At 36.3% G+C, this 21,411-nt stretch overlaps 1 protein-coding gene across 38 annotated transcripts in view; it reads right to left on the reverse strand.

Annotated features, from left to right (window-relative positions):
* MBNL1 (muscleblind like splicing regulator 1) overlaps positions 1-21,411 on the reverse strand; it is a 222,661-nt gene that overhangs the window by 23,917 nt on the left and 177,333 nt on the right. For 33 of the 38 annotated variants that reach the window (XR_011464841.1, XR_011464838.1, XM_070374527.1 and 30 more), the window contains 3 exons: positions 17,964-18,134; positions 16,807-16,917; positions 6,438-6,638 (listed from right to left, as the gene is read on the reverse strand). Coding sequence is in view for 36 of the 38 variants with exons in the window: in XM_070374527.1 (XP_070230628.1) it covers positions 6,438-6,638; positions 16,807-16,917; positions 17,964-18,134 (483 nt within the window). In the remaining 2 variants the exon portion in view is untranslated. The remainder of the gene's footprint in view (positions 1-6,437; positions 6,639-16,806; positions 16,918-17,963; positions 18,135-21,411) is intronic. The other 5 variants (XM_070374681.1, XM_005898375.3, XM_005898374.3 and 2 more) reach the window with 1 other exon arrangement.

A 21,411-nucleotide genomic window follows, 5' to 3' on the forward strand; every position in this document is an offset into this window, starting at 1 on the left:
TTACCTGCTGATCTGTTATTGCTTGCTGATGTATGTAAACATTCTTTTTGCCATTTTACTAGTGTCCACAGTGATCATTTTTGCTGACTGAATCAAATTCCATCAAATAGATATGCACAATCTAAGTAATTCTTTCAGAGAACATCTAGATTATTTTGAATATTTCCATACTACAAATAATGTTGCAAAGACTATTTTCAAGACACACCAAAAAAATCATTCTATAAGGATGAATATGTAGAAATGGTATTAGTGGGTCAACAAACATAACTACTTTTACAATTTGATAAGTGGTTTCAAACCTACATGAAAATAATTCCATCTACTAGCTAATGTCCTTCAATCAAAAAGAATGTTTGTAAGTGTTAACATAGATTTACTTTCGAAATCACGTAAGTTTTGTAAACTTTCATACAAAAAGGTTAAGAAGTTACTTTCATAGTAAAAATCATCACTTTGATAAAAATATTTACTGAAAACATTAAAGTAGTAAATTTCATTTCCAGAAAAACATCTTTGGCTAATAAACTTTAAATAATCAAAAGGAAAAGCAATTAGAAAAACTTCCGAAGGAAATCTATGTTAATTCTACATAAACCTTCTTTGTTAATTAAATAGCAGTGGTAGTCTGCAAAGAGAACAGAGTCTGAAAACAGAAATTTGGGGTTCTATCTAGTATTTATATTTACTAGTTATGGAATCATGAATACTGAAAAAAAATAATACATAGCTTAAAACATACTATATAAATCTGATTAAAATAAACAGTTCTGTTATGTGATCTCAATTTTTTATAAACATGACAAACATATTTCAAATCAGTCAAAATAATAATAGGTTGTAAGAAATGAAAGTGTTAGTCACTCAGTTGTGTCTGACTCTTTTGCAACCCCATGGACTATTGCCTGCTAGGCTCCTCTGTCCATGGGATTTCCCAGGCAAGAATACTGGAGTGGGTTGCCATTTCCTCCTCCAGGGGATTTTCCCAACCCAGGGATCAAACCCACGTCTCCTGCATTGGCAGGCGGGATTTTTTTTTTAACTACCACTGAGCCACCAGGAAGGCCCAATTTAAGTCTAATGACTAATAATAAGGAGCTTAGTCAAAGATACATATATACCTGCTGTTCAACAGTAAGTATCATGGATATTTTATTTTCTATTAAATTTGAGCTAACACACACTTTAAAGCATAAATACTGAATAATCAATTATTTTATCAAAGAATCCATAGCATTATAGGTCATGAATATACAAATATGATGAAATTATCTATGTTTTCAAAAAGAATTCAAATATCCATATCTTAAAATTGTGATGATTAGGGGAAATGATCTTAGTTAATTGTTTCCATAATTACATTCCCAAGATAAATGTCTAATGGTATGATATCTAGTTTCAGTTTGTTACCAGATAATTGAACAAACTTGGTCTACCTGAATCTCATTTTTTAAAAAAATGAAGAAAAAGACATCTATAATGCTACTCTAGAGGATTTCTGTTAAGATCAACAGGGACTTTTCTTTGAAATGTAAACGGTGAAATCCATGATTACTGCCATTAGCCAATGAAGACAAGCACATTTCTATAGATAATATAGCTAAGAATTTGTCATTTGATTTCAAGTAACTTAAAAGTAAAATCTGAATATATCAGAATGGCCAACTAAAGAAACAACTTCCAACTATATTGTTTCCAAAACAAAACTCAAACTAATTACAGATAGCACAGATTAGACGTTTTAACTGGGAACATGAGTTCACCATTTTAGAGTCTTATTACACTACATTATTAAGCCATTCTAAAGTCTTATTACAATTATTTTTTTAATTTAAACTTCATAGAACCATGTGCATTAAACTCTTAATATTTCTTGGTGATTTTCCAAAGAAATTAAAATATCACAGAAGCAGTAGCTAAATACTCGAGACAAAGACACAAAAGTAAAGTAATTATATCAATAAGGCTTTCTTGTATTATTAAAAGCATTTGCTTTTCTAATCTCATTTTGAAATGAGTGCAATAGATCATGACAAATCCATTAAATGCCTATAATGCTGTCATGGAGGCATCCTTTCACCATCACTTAAATCCACATTTAGCTTTAAATGCTTTTTTTGTGTGTGTAGTCAGTAAGTATCATATGTTTTTATACCTATATGAAAAAAGCCACTAGACTCTTCTGTATCAGTAAGTAGTGGAAGCATTCAGTATCCAGCGGCCTGAATTAGAAACTCATGTCATGATTGCCTCAGTAGAATAAAACTTTGAGCACGTGAATACATTATTTTGAAACAACTCCAACTGAAAATATCAGAAGCCGAGTAGTTTGGCCACCTTGCTGGAATATGTCATATAGACTATTAATATAAAAATAATACAGTTAACCTAATGGCAATCTAATGTCTCCATCAGCATATGAAGTATGTGGCCACTGGTTTGTTCTGTTTTATTAATGCTGTTATGTGGTATAAATTGCCCCCAAAATCATCACTGTTTACTTAAAATATTTCATTATGCTGTACCACGGTGTTCTCAGCAACTTCACAAAATACAGAATGCTAAATGCATTTGAGGAGACAGATTTTTAATCCAGAATCACAAGTAACTACATGAGGTAAGTGATAAAAAAGTTACTGCTTAAATAACAGGTGCTCACATCCCCTGAATGGAATTTTATAAACCATTTGTATTTACAATCACCCAGATCATCTGTGAAAAGAATTTGAGATCCCCATTGGAGATCCACCAAATCAGTCCGTGGGGATGAGGCCCCACACTTAAAAACAATTTTTTATGTTTTAATTTTTGGTTGTGCCTTGTGGCTTGCAGGATCTTAGTTCCCTGAGCAGGAATTGAACCTGCACCCTCCTCAGTGAAAGCCCAAGTCCTAACCACTGGATCTCCAGAGAATTCCCAGGCTTTCCATTTTTAACAATCATCGCAAGTGATTCTCATCACATTAAAGCTTGAAACTATTGCTCTAGGACTAGGGGCATGAACAGGATGCCTTATTATGTAGTTGGAATGTTCAAAATGTAAACATGTTCCCAAGGATAATGCCAACAATGTTAAAAATGTGTCATGTTTTATCTCCTCTGGTAGATTACCCTAAGCTCTGAATAAGGGCATGGACTAATTAATTGATTAACTAGTTGATTGACTCATTTATTCCTTCATCGAACAAGTTACTAGGCATAATTTATGAGCCTGGCACTATTCTGGGACCTTTTATTGTTACAAAACAGTAGGCAACCTTTGATGCCTCAAGATATTCCTCACAACAGCTTTTACTTGAATATTTCAAGTTCTTCATTGGATATTGCTGAATAAAGGAGAGAATAAATGCATTCATGGATCCTTTTTGCACCATAAAAAAATTATTGTGTATCTTGAAAATAAACAGTTCCCTTAATTACCAACTCTTTGTAGTAAAGCAGATATGACTAAAAACCTCAGTCCTTTCTAGTACGTACAGATTTTAACAATTGTTAAAATAATCACTGAAAATAACTGCCACTCAGAAATTACACAAAGGCACCCCAAGGTCACAAAATGGAATTTTTTAAAAGCCTCATTTCAGTGACCAATATTTAAGAGGTTTGCTCCTCTTTAGAGAAAACTGATTTTACACCATAGAGAGTATGCAGCTGCAAAGTCTTTTAAAAGATATCCAACAAAGAATGGATAATATGGATAGTGATAGGAAACTTATGCATGTGTGGATATATACACACACACACACATAAATAACCTTTTCAGTAATTTGTGGTTGGCATTAAATGCAAGAAAATGATCTAAATTTCACCTTACTGGAGGTGATCGTAGAGATTATCTGGTATAATCTCCTAGTTTAATACGTGTGAAATATGACACTTAGGGGGAAAAAAACTTGACCTATGCTTACTCAATTAGCAACATCACCAGCACTAATCCTTGGGTTCCTCTTTTTCAATTTTTTGTAGTATCAACATTTTTGTAGCATCACATTGGGTGCTATATGTTAGTTCTTCTAAAAAAAAGAATCAGAAGGGTGATAATCTATGGTGTTTTTAACTTCATTTCCTATTTTGTAGTAAAAAGAGAAAAGGAAGTGGCAAGAAGAACTGGCCGGTATTTTAACTGATTCAAAATTTGTTCACCTCAAAAGTAACTCAAAAATTCTAAAATGTACTTGGGAGTTCCATGAGCTAAAAATCAAGCACAGATTTAAATCCCAAACAACTAAATGTGTAAATAAGTGCCAGCGCTTACTACCATGTCTCTTAGACCCCAAGATATGGTGTAATGAGCATGAGAGGAAAGAGCCTGAAGACAGGAGTGTCTAAAATCACAAAGCCAAGGAGAAAGATGTGCCCCTTAGCATCACACTGCAATATCCTAACAGGTTGTAACTGTGACCCTGAATCAGATCCTGTGAATGAGAATAAGATAGGAAGCTGCCCTACTATCAGGCACTGAGATAAGTGGAATTCAGGTTAAAAGGAAATGACAGTCATTACAACAGGAGCCATTTGTTGTGACTACTAGAAAGGAAGACAGAAAAAAAATACTTGCAATAGCTCCTTGCAAAAGAAAAACAAAACCAAATGAAAGACGGAAGTCTTCATTTTAACTGAACATCATGCAGAATATAACCAATTACAGTCTACCTAAAATTGTGGAAGAATTAGTTTAAAAGAGTTCTGAATACACAATCAGCCTTTTAAAAAGGTTCCTTGAAAAAGAGTTAAATAGAGACAATCTCAGTTTTAATCTCCTATTAAAAATTAATTCAATCAAGTTCATCTCAGACTGCCTATTTGGTTCCCATTAAACAATCAAGAACCTTAAGATATGCTTCTGAAAGGTTGCGGGGGAGGGATTCATACATTGAGCATCTAATAAATTTTAAATATTTAAAACTTTCTAAATTTGCTCCTAAATTTCTCTGCAAACAGCGTTAGTTATTAATGAGCAAGAACAACTATGCAATGACAAACCACCCACAAGTCAAGGTTTTATCTCTAGCACACAGCAGGGCCTTGGTCCACAGAGGGCATGAAATCAGGTCTCAACATCCTTCCTGAGTCCTCCTTATGGAACTCCTGTAACTAGGAGCTTTTTCCAGCATGTTCAATGAAAGGTTAAAAATAAGCCTAAAACAAACAAACAAACAAAAACTCTAAAGGGAACACACAAGCCCAAATTTCCTGCCTCTTGTTTGTACCATCACTTGTATGGGAAGGGGAGTAATAACAATGTTTAAAATTCTGGTATCATGCCCTACCAGAAGATCCTACCCATGTGACCTTGAATAAGTCACGTTACATCTCTCTCAAGTTTATTGCCTTGTTAAATGGAGTTAACGATAGTATCTTTCTCATAAGATGGCTTTGAGGATTAAATGTGTGTTGCACATGGAGGGGTAATGCTATGGCTGGTAGAGAGTAAATATCCAGTAATTATCAACTATTGCTACTATCATCAGAAAGGTGGTGGCAGTTATAAATACTCTGAAATCTGAGATCCTCTGGAATGCATGCAATGAAACTTAATCAACAAGAAAGTGGTATTTATTAAATAAATTCCTGCTAAACCGATAAATTATTAGTGTCAATTATGTTCACACAATGGCCTTGTTTTGCCATTTTCTCGTAATTAAGACATGCAAAACTTCTAGTACTAAATATTGCCTCATCCTAACCAGAGAAAAGAGGAAAAGCTCATTTTTTCTTTATTTGGATACCAAAGCCAGATTTGAGAGCTTCAGTGTACAGTAATGCTGCCATTTTTCCCAGAGTTTACCAAGTCTACTAATTTACAGTCAAGTTGAAATTCTCAACTACTTCAATATAATATTATATCTTTAATTTCTTTTTCACGCAGCAACAGCAAAGCACATACATCAGATCATCCTTGACTCGAAGACAGACTATCACCCAATCTGCAATTAAAAATTTATCAGCACATTTCACAAAGAAAGGTGCCTTGTCATTCCTGTTGAAACATTGTGAGGGTTATAAGGAAACTTAACAATAAAAAATTTTTAAACACTTTGTATGTAGTAACTTAATAACAAGTTCATTCAGGGGATTGACAGAATTTGTTAATACCAACAGTAACAAGAAACATTTAGGAAGCTAAGTCTAACTCTTTGAGATAAAATCGTTTCTCCATTTTGAACATAAGAAAACTGAGGCCCAACCAAGTAAAAAGCAGTCTGATCCCAGAGTCCAAGTTCTTATCCACTTTTCCACATATGGATGTTGTGGCTTCTATAAATGTTACTTTCATGAAATACAGCATATCTATATTCTAGCAAAATGCTCCAAACACTGAACCAAAATCTCTGAATTATCTTTTAACCTTTATAGCCATTGAAGAAAAAAAACAAAAAACAAAGAGCACATTATGAATTTTAGAATGGAACACATAAAAATACCCGTGACTCCTACCTCAAGTCTGTCTGTCCGCATTAATTTCTGTGCAGCAGCTGCAGCAGCTGCAGGTACAGGGACCCCAGGGTTCCCTGTAACCAACATTGGTGCAGTCGGTAAGATCTCTGCTGGAACCAGGCTTGGGGAAACAGGTCCCAGGTAGGGATTAAAGGCTGCTGATGCATTGGTAGCTAAGCTTGGTGCAACTGAAAACATTGGCTGAAAAATAAAATATAAGGTAAAATTCAATAGGCAGGTCTTGGTTCAAAGTCGATATCCTGCATCATATAGCTATCCTCCACCCATGCATCCATCCATCCTTCCATCCTTCCATGCATCCATCCATAATCCATTCTTCCTCTGCTCCCTTCCTCCCTCCCCCTCCCTCTCTCCACTTAACTGTACATTTATTAACTCTCATTTAGATTAAGAACGTTTCTTAAATAAGCATTCATCAAATCAATGTTTCTCTAAAATATAATGGGTAATTTATCTAGGAAATTTTCCACTGGGATTTTGAAGCTTGGGGTCTACAATACTTGCAATTGCTTTTTTGAAAAATAGCTCAACCATTCAATACAGCAACTTCTTGTAGTTACCTAAACTCCACCTTTGTCCTGATTTAATCCTAGATACTTGTCTAAGAAAATACATTTCATAATTGCTATGTCAGATGTACCTGAAAGATTTGTTTACAACTGTTAATAGGCTGCAAGTGTCTTATCATCTAGAATAAATAAAGCAGAACTCCCAGTGGATAACAGAGTCTCACAGTCAATGTAAACTGTGAATAAATCTCAGGATATATGAAAGGTGATGATGACACCATTTCTTTTGAGCACATAAGATAAAGTGTTTGGCCTATGTATTTGTTGTAGGTTTTCCTGGGGAAATAGATGTTCCACCAGCTTCTTATTCCTTTGTGAGAGACTTTACAACAGATTCAGCTTACTATGAAGAAATGAAGTCTGAAAAGAATACTCCCAAAGAAGTACATTATGATTATTCAAGGAAATACATATAGTAACACTGAATAAATGCTATAAGATAGATTTTTCTGCCAGAAATGCTTTCATGAATATATGACGATGGTTTCCACTTGTTGATATGAAAATCTGTATGTCAGGAAATATATCTGTTCTTGAGTAAAATTAAATAATTTACCTTAAATTTACTTTAACAATGTGCTTTTTCATTTTCAAAGCATAACCTAGTACAATTTTCCACCTTGCTGCTGCTGCTGCTAAGTCGCTTCAGTCGTATCCGACTCTGTGCGACCCCATAGACGGCAGCCCACTAGGCTCCTCTGTCCCTGGGATTCTCCAGGCAAGAATACTGGAGTGGGTTGCCATTTCCTTCCCCAATGCATGAAAGTAAAAAGTGAAAGTGAAGTCACTCAGTCATGTCTGACTCTTAGCGACCCCATGGACTGCAGCCTACCAGGCTCCTCCGTCCATGGGATTTTCCAGGCAAGAGTACTGGAGTGGGTTGCCATTGCCTTCTCCAATTTTCCACCTTACTGGTGGTATATTTTCAACCTCCTAAGTCAATGGAGTTTTCATTCTGGATGTTTAATCTATGTGTAATAATAATATTTGTTTCAAAAACAGAAAAACAAATGGACAAAATGGATCCTATTCTTTAAGGTAATATTCAACAGTTTGTTATCTTTACCCTGCAGTAAGGAACAGAATCATAGAAAGTTTCTTTAGAAAGAAAGGGACATGAGAATGTAGATAATTCTTCCCTCTGATAGGAAGAAGAAGTCAGATGATCCAAGAGTTTACTTAGTACTCAAGGGAAAAAGAGTTTTATGCAATCAAGATATATATGTTACAGAAATAATTTTTATAACTCAGAAATATCTTAAAAAATAAAATAAACTCTTTATCTATTTTGGCTCTGACTCCTGTATTTAGAAGAGTACCACAGAATTCAAGTATTCCTTTTTTCTTAAGGCAGTGGTTCTCAATTATGGGTGATTGTTATCTCACAGGGAATATTTTGCAACAGCAGGGGATATTTTTGGTTGTCACAGCTGGGGGGCACTATTGCATCTAATGAAGAGAGGCAAATAATGCTGGTAAGTATCCTACATCACATAGAAAAGCCCCTCATAACATAGCCTCATCTGGCCTAAATGTCAATAGTGCTGGGGTTGAAAATCTCTGACCACCTTCTCTTGATGTCACAAATTGTTTTAGGACAACATGTTTGCAGCTATCATATACAGTCTTAAGCACAAGATCGTGTAATAGAGAAAAGTTAATACAACTTCTGATCCACTTGGGAGAAGAAAAAGTATATCATAGAGTCCACAGACACTTTCAAATTAAAATAATTATGCCTCCCAATGTGTTGGTCTGAATGCCATGGTGAGCTGCCCCGTCAGGTTGATGGCTCTTGATGAAACAGCCTAAAGTAATACTTCTAGTTCCCAGTTCCATCTCTGCCTAAGGCAGCTACCCACTAACAACAGAAAACTGTGGGAGTCCCAGATATTAACAATCAATAACCTGTCAGAAATGGGGGCCCAGAGCAATCTCTCAAGTCCATCAACAGCTACTTATTCAAATAGCAGTTGATTTGATGTTCTCCACTGACTATTGGCTGCCAAGGCAGCAGCAAGACAAGAGTTTAGCTGTACAATAAATACATGTTCAACTTGGGTCTCTATTCAGAATTATTCAGATTAAACTTATACCATTACGTACTATCAAATGCAATACGTGACATTTTCAGCCACATGCAGACCAGCACTCTAATTTCTCTCTTATATATTTAAGAATTATAAGTAATTTAGCATAGTAGACTAAAAAACTAGTTTAGAATATGGAGAACAGAAGCCAGTCAATATTAATTCTTGCCATGAATTAATATGCATTTCCAGAGAGGGTATTTTAAATGTAAACTTCAGAAAGTAATTGAGATGTTTATGTCACTTTGCACAATCTACTAAAATTATTTAGAAGCAGAGGTCAAACTGGCAAACTCATCTAGAGGGAAGAAAGCATTCTTAAAAATTTTAAGAAAATAAGATCAGTGGCCAATAAAATTCAGCTTTGTTAAATATCATTGAGTAAAACAAATTTATAATCTGCAATACATATAAAATAGCAGTTCCATATTACAGATAAAAGAATACTTTCATTAGATAAAAATACTGATCTTACTAACTGGCAACATTTTTTCCACTGGATTGTCTCTATAGAGTTGTCACATGAATTGACTTTCTGACAATTCAGCAAATGTTAAAAACTTTAGGGCACTGTCCCCAAGTAAAATCAGTAGCAGCTTTCAAAATTCTAAAACATCAACTATGCAGCAAGCATTATCTCAAATTGCTCCCTCTCCAGATAAGTAGCATTATTTGCTAAACAGGCAGACAATAAATAAAAATAGCTCTATACTTTGAAATTTGATTCCAAAAGTTGTCCCCAAAACATCCCCATCAAAGCGCAACATCCCTTCATTTCTTCTGAGCTTTTGTAAATTCGTTATATCTCTTCTTAAGAAGCACCTTGCTGGAGGTAGGTCATTGCTGGCCCCATCAGAGGGCCCTAATCAGACTAGTGAAGCGCCTGAACTGTGGCACTGCCACTTCTCTATTACAAAAGCCATCCTGCAGAGTTCAGCAGAATCGCAAAGACTGATATTAATGCAATGGTATTATCAAGTAGCATCCTATTTTCTCCTAGGTATACACAGAAAAATGTATAATTATGTAACTGGCGCATTTGATCCGGACTACATCCTTGTAATAATGATTTACAGATATCTTTGTTCCCAAAAGGCATAAAGAAGGTTGCTTTATGATTGCCTTTTTTGCCAGTGAACACCCTCAGCAGAGAAAAACAAACTGCAATCTTACTAATGCTGGTGCATTTATAGGCTAATCATTTGTTTGTTTTAAATGAGACATTTGATTCCATTAAAGGTAATCAGGCTTTATTATGAATGAAAACATTATTCAATTTCACTTTAGGACCCTAGTTAAATGTGTGCAAACATGATTATTACAGTAATTCTATTTATTGTGTGCCAGGTATTGTGCTAAGTGCTTTACATGTGTTATTATATTTAATCCTCATAATAGTAGAAAATAAATTCCCTGGAGCAAACAAAAGCAAAACCTCTACTGCTTCTATGTCAAGGAGGAGGGGAGACACATTTAGTTCACTGTTAAGTCCCCAGAACTGAAAATGATGTCTGGTATACAATAGGCATTCAATAAATACACACTGAATAAGTTATTTGAATGAAAGAATGAATGAAAGGGTGAATAAATTACAGCCTTATCAAGTGTATATTATTAGTTCCATTTAGCAAGTAAGAAAAAGGGTTCACAGAGACTATGTGCATATGGTCACAAATGAGTGCATGAAGACCTATGACTTGCACATCAGTGTGTTTGATTCCAGGTGGTTCTAGAACCAGTGGTTCTCAATGTTGGCTGTCCAACAGAATCACCTGGACAACTTGAAGCCCAGAATGCCCTGGTTAAATAAACTCTCCATTCATCAGAGTTTTCTAGGCAACAGGATTTTTTTAAGCTCCTGGGGAGGTCCAATTCCATATACTATGCAGTCTCCTACTATTTAAAAACAGAAATGGGTCCAGTTTTCAGATTCTATATGAGGTCTCTAAGAACACATGTTTCCTTATGGCTCCCTGCTTTTGAACATGGGTTTCCCTCCACAACAGAGGCTGATCCTGCCAAGCCCAAATGCTTAATAACTAATTAGGCTTCAAGAATCAGGACTCTTTTGGTGTTTGTCCTGATTCATCCACAGCTCCAACTATGAAAGGAATTTTCCTACCCTCAGTTCCTAGGTAACTCTTCATCACTAGAATCCAGTACTGATCACTTAGTGTGTTTACTTAACCATCTTTTCTACTTGGGCTGTCAGAGGGCAGTCTCACGCACTGTGCTTTGTCTACTAATATATCCAGCACTTGGCATCTATACACGTCTCTACAAATACTTGCTTAACAAATATATTTATGGATTTGCTGTTTTTCTCTGCCACAAAAACTAACAAATACATTAAATATTTTCTAGTACACATATCTGAAAGTTTAAAAGGATTTAGTGTTTTCTCCCAATCTCAAATTTTAATCATTAATTTCTTTACTATGCTTGTTTAAAATTTATTTTATTTTCAATTGTCACTTTTTTTATATATTGAACTAAGCTTCATTAACATACTGTTACCAAGCTGTAATCTTGCAAATATCATGGGGGTCCTAATTTTTTAAACACTGTGTGAAACAGTGTTTGCATACAATATTTGCTATTTTTAATAAAATGGAGGGAGTATATAAAATAGATCATACATAATCAGTATGTTCTGGGATACAGAACAAATTTTAAGTCAAGAGTTTTCTAGATTTTATGGTATGTGTGCGTGTGTCTGTTTGTAAAGATCAAACTTTTAAGCAGGGAAAAACAAAGCTTTTAAAAAAATTAACAGCTCACAATCAAGGTGCATAAAGCCATGTTTCTGGGTAGGTACAATCCTGTACAAAAGCTATAAACAGTCTCTGTAAACAGTTATTTTGCATATAAACACAGAGCCAAAAGCTAATGGGAATTATCAACAAATTCACATCACAGCGTATTTTTTTCTAAGAAGGTAGCACATGACTGGAATAAAATGAGAAATATTGTTTTAAACCCCGCTTCTAGACTGACTTGCTGACTGGGCAAATCATATGACCACTTCCTTTATTCTGAATTTCACATTATCCTTCAAGCGAGTTCTCCTGAAGTAATAAATACTTAAAAGAACAGACTCAATTCTAGTCCTCCACACAGAAAGGTATTAACAAACACGGGCTGGTGCCTAAGATTCTGGGCCCATTCTCAAGCTGCTTGAAGAAGCAGAGGCTCCTTGACAGAATCAGGCAGTAAGACGGGCAGGTTGGATGCAATAAGGCTCAGGGTGACTGACCCGGAAACATTTTACCAGAAGTACTTGGGGATAAAGTAGCCTTATCTCAACCACTAGTTGGATAATCTAGAAAATAAAGCACTAAAAAACAATTTAAGAATTTCCAGGTGTTCCTGGAAGTGTGACAAATGACAATTTCAAAGCTTTGAGCAACCAACTGACAAAAAATGCTTGGACATGAAGTGACAGCAAAGGCAAAGTTTTGCTGTCAGGAGCAGCAAAGGAGCTTCTAAGACTTTAGCTAAATCCAGTAACTCTGAATTTCTCTGTCCTTAAGAAGCAATAGTTAGAACTGGACATGGAACAACAGACTGGTTCCAAATTGGAAAAGGAATATGTCAAGGCTGTATACTGTCACCCTGCTTATTCAACTTATATGCAGAGTACATCATACAAAATGCCAGGCTGGATGAAGCAAAAGCTGGAATCAAGATTGCTGAGAGAAATATCAATAACCTCAGATATGTAAATGATACCACCCTTATGGCAGAAAGTGAAGAACTAAAGAGCCTCTTGATAAAAGTGAAAGAGGAAAGTGAAAAGGCTGACTTAAAACTCAACATTCAGAAAACTAAGATCATGGCATCTGGCCCCATCACTTCATGGCAGATAGATGGAGAAACAATGGAAACAGTGACAGACTTTATTTTCTTGGGCTCCAAAATCACTGTAGATGGTGACTGCTGCCATGAAATTAAAAGATGCTTGCTCCTTGGAAAACATATGACCAACCTAGACAGCATATTAAAAAGCAGAGACATTACTTTGCCAACTAAGGTCCATCTAGTCAAGGCTATGGTTTTTCCAGTAGTCATGTATGGATGTGAGAGTTGAACTATAAATAAAGGTGAGCACCGAAGAATTGATGCTTTTGAACTGTGGGGTTGGAGAAGACTCTTGAGAGTCCTTTGGACTGCAAGGAGACACAACCAGCCAATCCTAAAAGAAATCAGTTCTGAATATTCATTGGAAGGACTGATGTTGAAGCTGAAACTCCAGTACTTTGGCCATCTGATGTGAAGAACTGACTCACTGGAAAAGACCCTGATGCTGGGAAAGATTGAAGGCAGGAGGAGAACGGGACAACAGAAGATAAAATGGTTGGACGGCATCACTGACTCGATGGATATGAATTTGAGTAAGTTCTGGGAGTTGGTGATAAGTTCTGGGAGTTGGTGATGGACGGGAGGCCTGGTGTGCTGCAGTCCATGGGGTCAAAAGGAGTTGGACATGACTGAGCGTCTGAACTGAACTGTATTGAGGTTACTTTGAATTCATGAAATGCATAGAGAATTCGACATGAGTTCTGCACTTGTAAGTGGCTAGTGTGCGTACCTTCAGGGCAGCTACCATGGGAAATTATGGAGAGTCAAGGCCAACCTTTGGGTACACAGGGAAAGGCATCAGGGCGGGCATGGCTAGGGGGCCTCTAGAGCTCAGTTACAGCCCCTCAAAGCACTGCTGATGCAGACCTCTTCAAGGGCAATGCCAAGAACCTGGAAAAAGCATCTCTCTGGGATAGACCAAAGAAATATAAGAGATGCTTCCAAGTTGTGAAACCCTAGGTGCAATCTATTTTTGGCTATTTAGCAATTTATTGTTAGATTACCTTATATCAGAGAGTGCATGACAAAGTAATAGTATTTTTTAAAGTACTGTGTGTGTGTTAGTTGCTCAGTCATGTTCAACTCTTTGTCACTCTGTGGACTGTAGCCTGCCAGGCTTCTCTGTCCATTTTTTAAATCTACTTTAAAAGTATTTTGCTAAGGCACTTCAGTCGTGTCCGACTCTGTGTGACCCCCATAGATGAAAGCCCACCAGGCTCCTCTGTCCCTGGGATTCTCCAGGCAAGAACACTGGAGTGGGTTGCCATTTCCTTCTCCAATGCAGGACAGTGAAAAGTGAAAGTGAAGTCGCTCAGTCGTGTCCGACCCTCAGCGACCCCATGGACTACAGCCTACCAGGCTCCTCCATCCATGGGATTTTCCAGGCAGGAGTACTGGAGTGGGATGCCATTGCCTTCTCCGTTAAAAGTATTACTTAAATTAAAAAAAATCCAAAATTATTATTTTTTAATTTGGATAATAAAATTCTCTAGGTCCTCTATTTATCTTCAAAAATCATACAACAAACTATTTGCATCTTTATTAGTGATTGAGAAATGACAATACAATTAATACCAATTATTTGATGATTTACTATGATAAATTTAAGGAAGTAGACATACAGATTCAATTACTTATTTTCAACTACTTATTTTCTTATGAAATGGGAATAATTATATAGTTGGTAGGATTTTGCAAGTAATATGTCTTATTATAATTTTTCACTATATGTTGAAGAAGGTTAGGGATTTTTAATGAATCAACCAAAGACCCAAAGTGGGCTGGTGACATGTCTGCACTTAATGTTTCTACAGCATGGACGCCAGAACCTGAACAGTCTGGGTGAAAATCGTGGCCCTCCTACTCACTAGCTATGTAACTTGGGCAAACTAGTAAATCTCTGAACCCCTGAGTCTTCATCTCTAAAGCTGGATAATATTCCCTACCTTATAGTATGGTTGTGAGGATTCATCATACAGAAAGTGCTGAACTCCTTAAACGCCCTCAGAGTACTGTAATTACTACCCACCCCCCAATGTTATGTTCTCTTTCTGATTCATGGTTTGGCACATTTCACTACAACATAATCAAGTCCATGAAAACAAGAAACTCTCCTATAAATCCCACCATTTCCAAGATCAGTCCAGTGTCGTGTCCTGGAGATCTTAAATTTATAGACCTAGTTTGCTCAAACTCTGTGAGAAAATGAGAAACTAAACTCGGAGGCATGCTAGCTATTTCCTGGTCCCAACAGTACTCTCATGAAGTCCCTGACTACCCCACTCTATGCTGCAGTCTCTATAACTGGACTGTGTTCTGGTTCCCAGTTACAATTCCTTTGGAGTCTGGGGTAGGTAAACTACTGTGAATTTCTGTTTTTCCCATGTTTGGGAAACTCGTTCCTTCAATAGTCCTTTCACCTATTAGAAATCTTTTAAAATCTCTGCTACATGTCAGGAATAACACTAAATACTTATGAATTTGATTAGACCTTCATAGCTCCCTCGTCTTTTCACGTTTCCTCCAGTTATGGTTTGAGGGTCACACTGGTTGGCCATAGAGAACTAAGATGCTTTACCTAATACTAAAAACCCTGCCACTACTTAAGATATTCCTGATACTGCCTAGGTTACAAATCTGCTCACAGTATTATCTCCTCTGAGATCACCACTATGTGGGTTGGATCCATGTTGATACCGTATCTTTGTACACCACCATCTATTCTAATGGCCATCTTCTTTTGAGTGGCAACCTTTTTCCATATTTCCTAACCTTCCAGCCCTGTTGTAACTCCTGTTTGTAGGCTCAGCACTAAAATTCCAGAAAGCAGCTGGTTATGACCCTCTCGTTTATTTCTGAATCTCCATATCATTATCTTCATCAAAACAGGGCTTGCTACAAGAACGATCAGTGTCTCAGGTGGGGTTTTGAAAGCAAATTTCCTGGAGTAAAGCCTTCTCTACAGTCATTAAAAGCCCAAATGTTTCAAAATTGAATAATTAAAATGACTTCTATACTCATTACAAAAACGTCACTCTGAATGGAGTCTATTTTAGACTATGATCTCAGGATGCCTTTAGCAGAAGGGTAATTCCACATTCAAATCTAGTCATATCAAGGAAAATTAACAAAATCTGAATGGGCTCACAACTAATAAAAATAAATGCTTTGTCTAAGCAGAGAATTTTCCAACAAAAACACAAAATGAGGTAATTTTTCTGGTTTCAGAAATCTGCAATTTAGTGATCTCATAAACAACATATATTTTGTTAATAGTATTTCAAAGACATGGGCAGAAATGCTGTTTAGAGTTTGTCACAGGATTACGCATATGATGACCCTGAAATGGCCTTGAGAGTAAAACTCAAGGACTGCCTCAGGAGAAGCCAATACTTCACAGTGAGGAGCTCACTGCCATGACCTGTCCTTGTTGTCTGGGAACCACACTTGCTGATGTCAGAGGTGCTCCGGGACACTGAGAGGGAGGAGCCTGCCAGTAAGCACGCTTAAGTGTTTAAGTAGAACAAAGTATCTCACACCAAGGAAAGATCTTATATCAATTAAAGCAGCAGCCACCCTAAGGATTTATCACATCTTTGAAACCATGTGAGAGTCAAGTATAAGAGAACTCTTATCCTATATTTTACGCTACAGAGAAGACTTTTTTTTTTTTAACCAAATGGAAATCTTCATGCTATCCCCACAAAGACATGTGAAATTAACAGATGTCACACAAATAAATTTAAGATATCATATTGTTAACTGAGTTCCCAATAATGGAAAAAAATATATCAAGTGAAAACAGACAGAATTATAACATTCTCTCACCTCAACTGTATAGTATTGATAATTGGTATCACTGCCGATTGGATTTGGAGATCCCTCCCACCTCGAAATGCAATCCCCCCCTCTTTTTTGGAATGATTGGTTCATTAAGTTCTAAGAGAGAATAATAATTACATTGAGTTCAGGTGTTAAAAGGTATTAGGAAAAAAAATTAGTTAGCACACATGCTACAGTTGCCATATCAGAAAAACGTGGGTCTTCACGTTTCTAGGACCCCATAATATTGCATACAAGTCAGTAACAGCAATATTCCAATTATTGCAAATTTCAACATGCATTTAAATACAAAATTACTATATCAAAATTAATATCAAAACATCTTTTGCAACTTAGTTATGATATTAATCTCTTACATTTTTGTGGATAAGTGTGAGTAAAGGTTATTAAAGTCATATGTCACATACACCCTCCCCCCAAATTCAAACAAAAAAATAAATGAATATGCTCAGAATCATAGGTTATCTACCTACACTGTTCAGTAAACATTAAATGTGTGTGACCACCTAGAGTTTATAAAATTTAGCTTTTTTCTCTAAAAAGTCCATGGAGTTTCTGCCTCTCCTGATTAGTTCTCTGATGAGACTTCCAGATCTATGATATGGATTCACCACTGTCAGAATTTTCCTAGCATCTGTAACTACCAAATAGTTTCAATTCATAATTGAATAACGAAGGCTCCTTTTCAAGAAAGAGAACTATATAGATTCTCTTTAATGAGAGAGGGAAGGGAAACATTTACTCAAAATTAAAGATGATTGACACCAATTTTCAAAATGACTATTAGTGTTAAAAAGGTAACCTGAAAATGCACTGGACTATACTGATGAGTTTAATGGTCATTTTTAAAAAGACCATTGCACATCTGCAAGTCACAGGATTTAATCTGAAGAGAATCTGAGGGGTTAAACATCCTGTCATGTCATTTTTCACGATTTAGCCAGAAGATGAGTAACTTCATCGTGTAAAAATTGTTCCTAGGGAAATTGTTTCTAGGGTTTGACTGATATTTTTGCTGGAAAATGCTAGGCAACTGATATTGTTACCTGTGTTCACTTGATCTAGTGTAATCACCAAGTTAACACTGAAACTGAGCACTCAGCAAGACAAACTTAAGGAATGAGAACTAAGAACATGCTTACCACGGGTTGTAATGGGGCACCAGGCATCATGGCATTGGCTAGTTGCATTTGCTGGGCCAACATGGCCATGTTCTTCTGCTGAATCAAGTTATTGCGCCCATTTATCTCCAACTGTGTTTTTAAGTGTGGGGGTGGATGAAGATATTTGCAGTTCTCCCTGGAGCAACGACCCTAAGTAACGAAAGCAGAAAACATCATCTTAAAAAAATAAAATCCACCAATCTTTAAAAAAAAAAATCATAATAATATAAACCTATCTTGAATCTACCATGAGTCTTTCACACAATGTATTATCCAAGGACTTTATAACACATTTGAATAAGTAATGAATTCACTCAAGTGTATTATCAAAATGAAGTATTAAGACATTTCAAAAAGTTTAAAGCTTAGAGAAGTTCCTGTATTAAAATATTAGCATTAATATTTCTAGACCCAAGTTTAAAAATCTACAAACTGCTAGGGTAATATTAACACAGAAGATCAAATAAAAATTTTAGGCTCCTTCCTTAATGTCTCCTGGCTAACTTTAATGAACCCAAAAGAATCATGAAGTTTTACCATCTATTTTTACTTGTACTGAGTTGTAAGGAAATGAACTTACAGGACTCAAGGCACACTGTATCTTCAGTAAAACACCTTTACACATATCTCATAAGAAGTTAAAATTGCTACTAAGCTTTATGAGCCTAAATATTAGGAAATATATAGATGAAAGGGAGGAAATTCCTACATATTTCCTGCTGAATACAGAGATCAGTAAGTATAATGAAATACTGGTGAAAAAATGCAGCCTTTAACCTTTCAGCAATAAATCTAGTCTCCATTACCTAAGAATTATAAAACAACAGAAACAGATATGTTTACCCTTCAAAAACTTACAGCATAAAATAGAGAAACAAAATAAGTTACTATAAAATAAAAAATATGAATATATGTTTCTTTTGGGATGATTCTCCTCATCAAAATACACATAAAAGTCTGTATTATGAAATATTGTCAGGGACAGACCCATTTATTTCAATACAGTATTGTCAAGTCATATTGATAGCAACTTATCTCATTAGTTATTACCTCATAATCTCTTTCACCAATAAATTTAGTTAGAACTGTTTGTGAGGGTAAAAAAAGACTTAATTGAAGCCATCAACCACTTTCTTGAGCTTTCTTTGATTTTTCTAAGAAAAACCTATCTGTTTACCATAATTTGACCTTGTACTGTAACCTAACTCAGAAAACTGAGGTTTGTGAGAAAATCTGTCAGAATTCTAATTTTAATGACCTATTTCTGTCTTATATTGATTAAGGCTTTTGGGAATAAGTTTATCCACAGGCTAATATCACAGGATACTGCCTGTTCTGTTAACAAGCTTTATGTAATAAAGTATTACTAATAATATTTCAAGTTAGGAGGCAGTAGAGAACAGTGGACAACAGCAAGGCCATTACAGGTGTCAGGACGTGGGGCAGAGGCCGAGCTCTCTCACTCATCAGCTATATGAGCTGCATAAAAAACTAACTTATTTAAGCCTCAGGCTTTTCATTCATTTCAAAATTGCTATATAACCTACATGCATGTGTGCTAAGTCGCTTCAGGAGTGTCCAACTTCTGCGACCCTATGGACTGTGGCCTGCCAGGCTCCTCTGCCCATGGGGTTCTCCAGGCAAGAATACTGGTTCTAGGCGATCTTCCCTACCCAGGGATCGAACTCATGTCCCTTATGTCTTGTGCATGGGCCCTATATAACCTACGCTATACATTTATTTTGAAGATTAAAAAAGATAATGTATATGTCACATCCTTGGCCCTGTCCAGTACTCTTAGAGGAACAAGGGCAAGGTCAAAAGCTGCTGTTGCCACCACCCCCAGCACATTTTAAATTGTATACACAACAGCAGAAAAACAAAATACTGGCATGAAGGTAACTTTTATACCATTAATCACAGCTATCGATATATTTACAAGTAATGTAACATGTACATATCTCTGATTTATTCCATAGGAAATCACCATGCCTGATACCTGTTGAGATCATGAGCACGTTATTAGCTTAAAAGCATCTGGATGCAAAACAACCTTCACAAAAACAACACTTCAAGTCACAAGACAAACCATGGTGAATGACTGGCCAACCACGGATGACACATGGTCTGATATCAGAAATATCCAAGTTTGGGTATTATAGAGAAAATCTACTTTTTCAGTACAATGAATAACTTGGTTCTAAGAAAAATTCTGGTTATCAATATCTCCACATCATATTTCTTACTAAGATTGGACTTATTTAAGAGCAGATAAGCTGGGTTATATCCACTCTGAGGATTCAGTTAATGTCAGTTCACTCAGATCACTTTCTATAGTTCCACAAATTCCATAAATAACACAGAGACAGCCCTGGGTGCTGAAAGCAGCCTTGTGAACATGAACACTGGTCTTCCTCTCTCTTCATCCTAAGGCCTCCTTGGAACACAAATCTCTAGGGCCCTCCAACCTACAAACACAGCCTATATTGAAACAATAAAGGAAAGAAATCATGTACAAATCACCATATATTCTGTATCACTGCATCTCAAAACTTAATAAAAATTCAGGCCCTTTGGTTTTCCTTTTGTCTTTACTACACGTACTCAGGAAAAATGTCATTCTACTACGTTTCTTACATAGGCCCCCTTTCCATGCTCAGCTTGATTTGAGTGCATTGGAGCCTTACTTTCAAAAAGCTATGTATGTCCGAAAGAATTAACTGAGGACATTTTGTGGAAAAGGTATGCAGATTACCTAGCCTCTTTCACACAGAGTTTGTGGCAACAGACCTGGGGGTCTAGGGATCTACATTTTAACAGTATTCCAGGTTATTCTGATATAGCAGGAAACATAATAAACTACAATTCTGCAAAGCCATGTGAATTTTTCATTGACATCTGTGGAAAAAATAACAGAGTAGCCTCCGCAATGGATATTAGATAAACTTAGCTCCTTAGGAAGGTCAAAACTTGTTTAATGCTGACTGTGCTGCTGAATAATTGTGGTTTGACAAATACAAAGGTCAAAAGTAAGTTAGAATAAACATCCTCTTCTAGAGAATTGCCTAAGCCCTGAGGAGAACCATGAGTGGCAACACTTCTGGGGAGAGTTAAGGTAAATATGACATTGGTACTTCTCCAGGTTCATCCATCTCCAAGTTCCCAGCCCTGTACCTCAATAAGCATTTGCAGAATGAATGAAGAACATTTCTAACTAAATGCTTAAAGATGAATTCTATTGTAACTCCATTATGGAGACAATGAAGATAATAGAATAAAAACTAGTTCAGTTCAGTTCAGTTCAGTCGCTCAGTCGTGTCCGACTCTCTGCGACCCCATGAATCTCAGCATGCCAGGCCTCCTTGTCCATCACCAACGCCGGAGTTCACCCAAACTCATGTGCATTGAGTCGGTGACACCATCCAGC

The sequence above is a fragment of the Bos mutus genome, chromosome 1 (genome assembly GCF_027580195.1).
Source record: "Bos mutus isolate GX-2022 chromosome 1, NWIPB_WYAK_1.1, whole genome shotgun sequence".
In the NCBI taxonomy this organism is placed as follows: Eukaryota; Metazoa; Chordata; class Mammalia; order Artiodactyla; family Bovidae; genus Bos; species Bos mutus.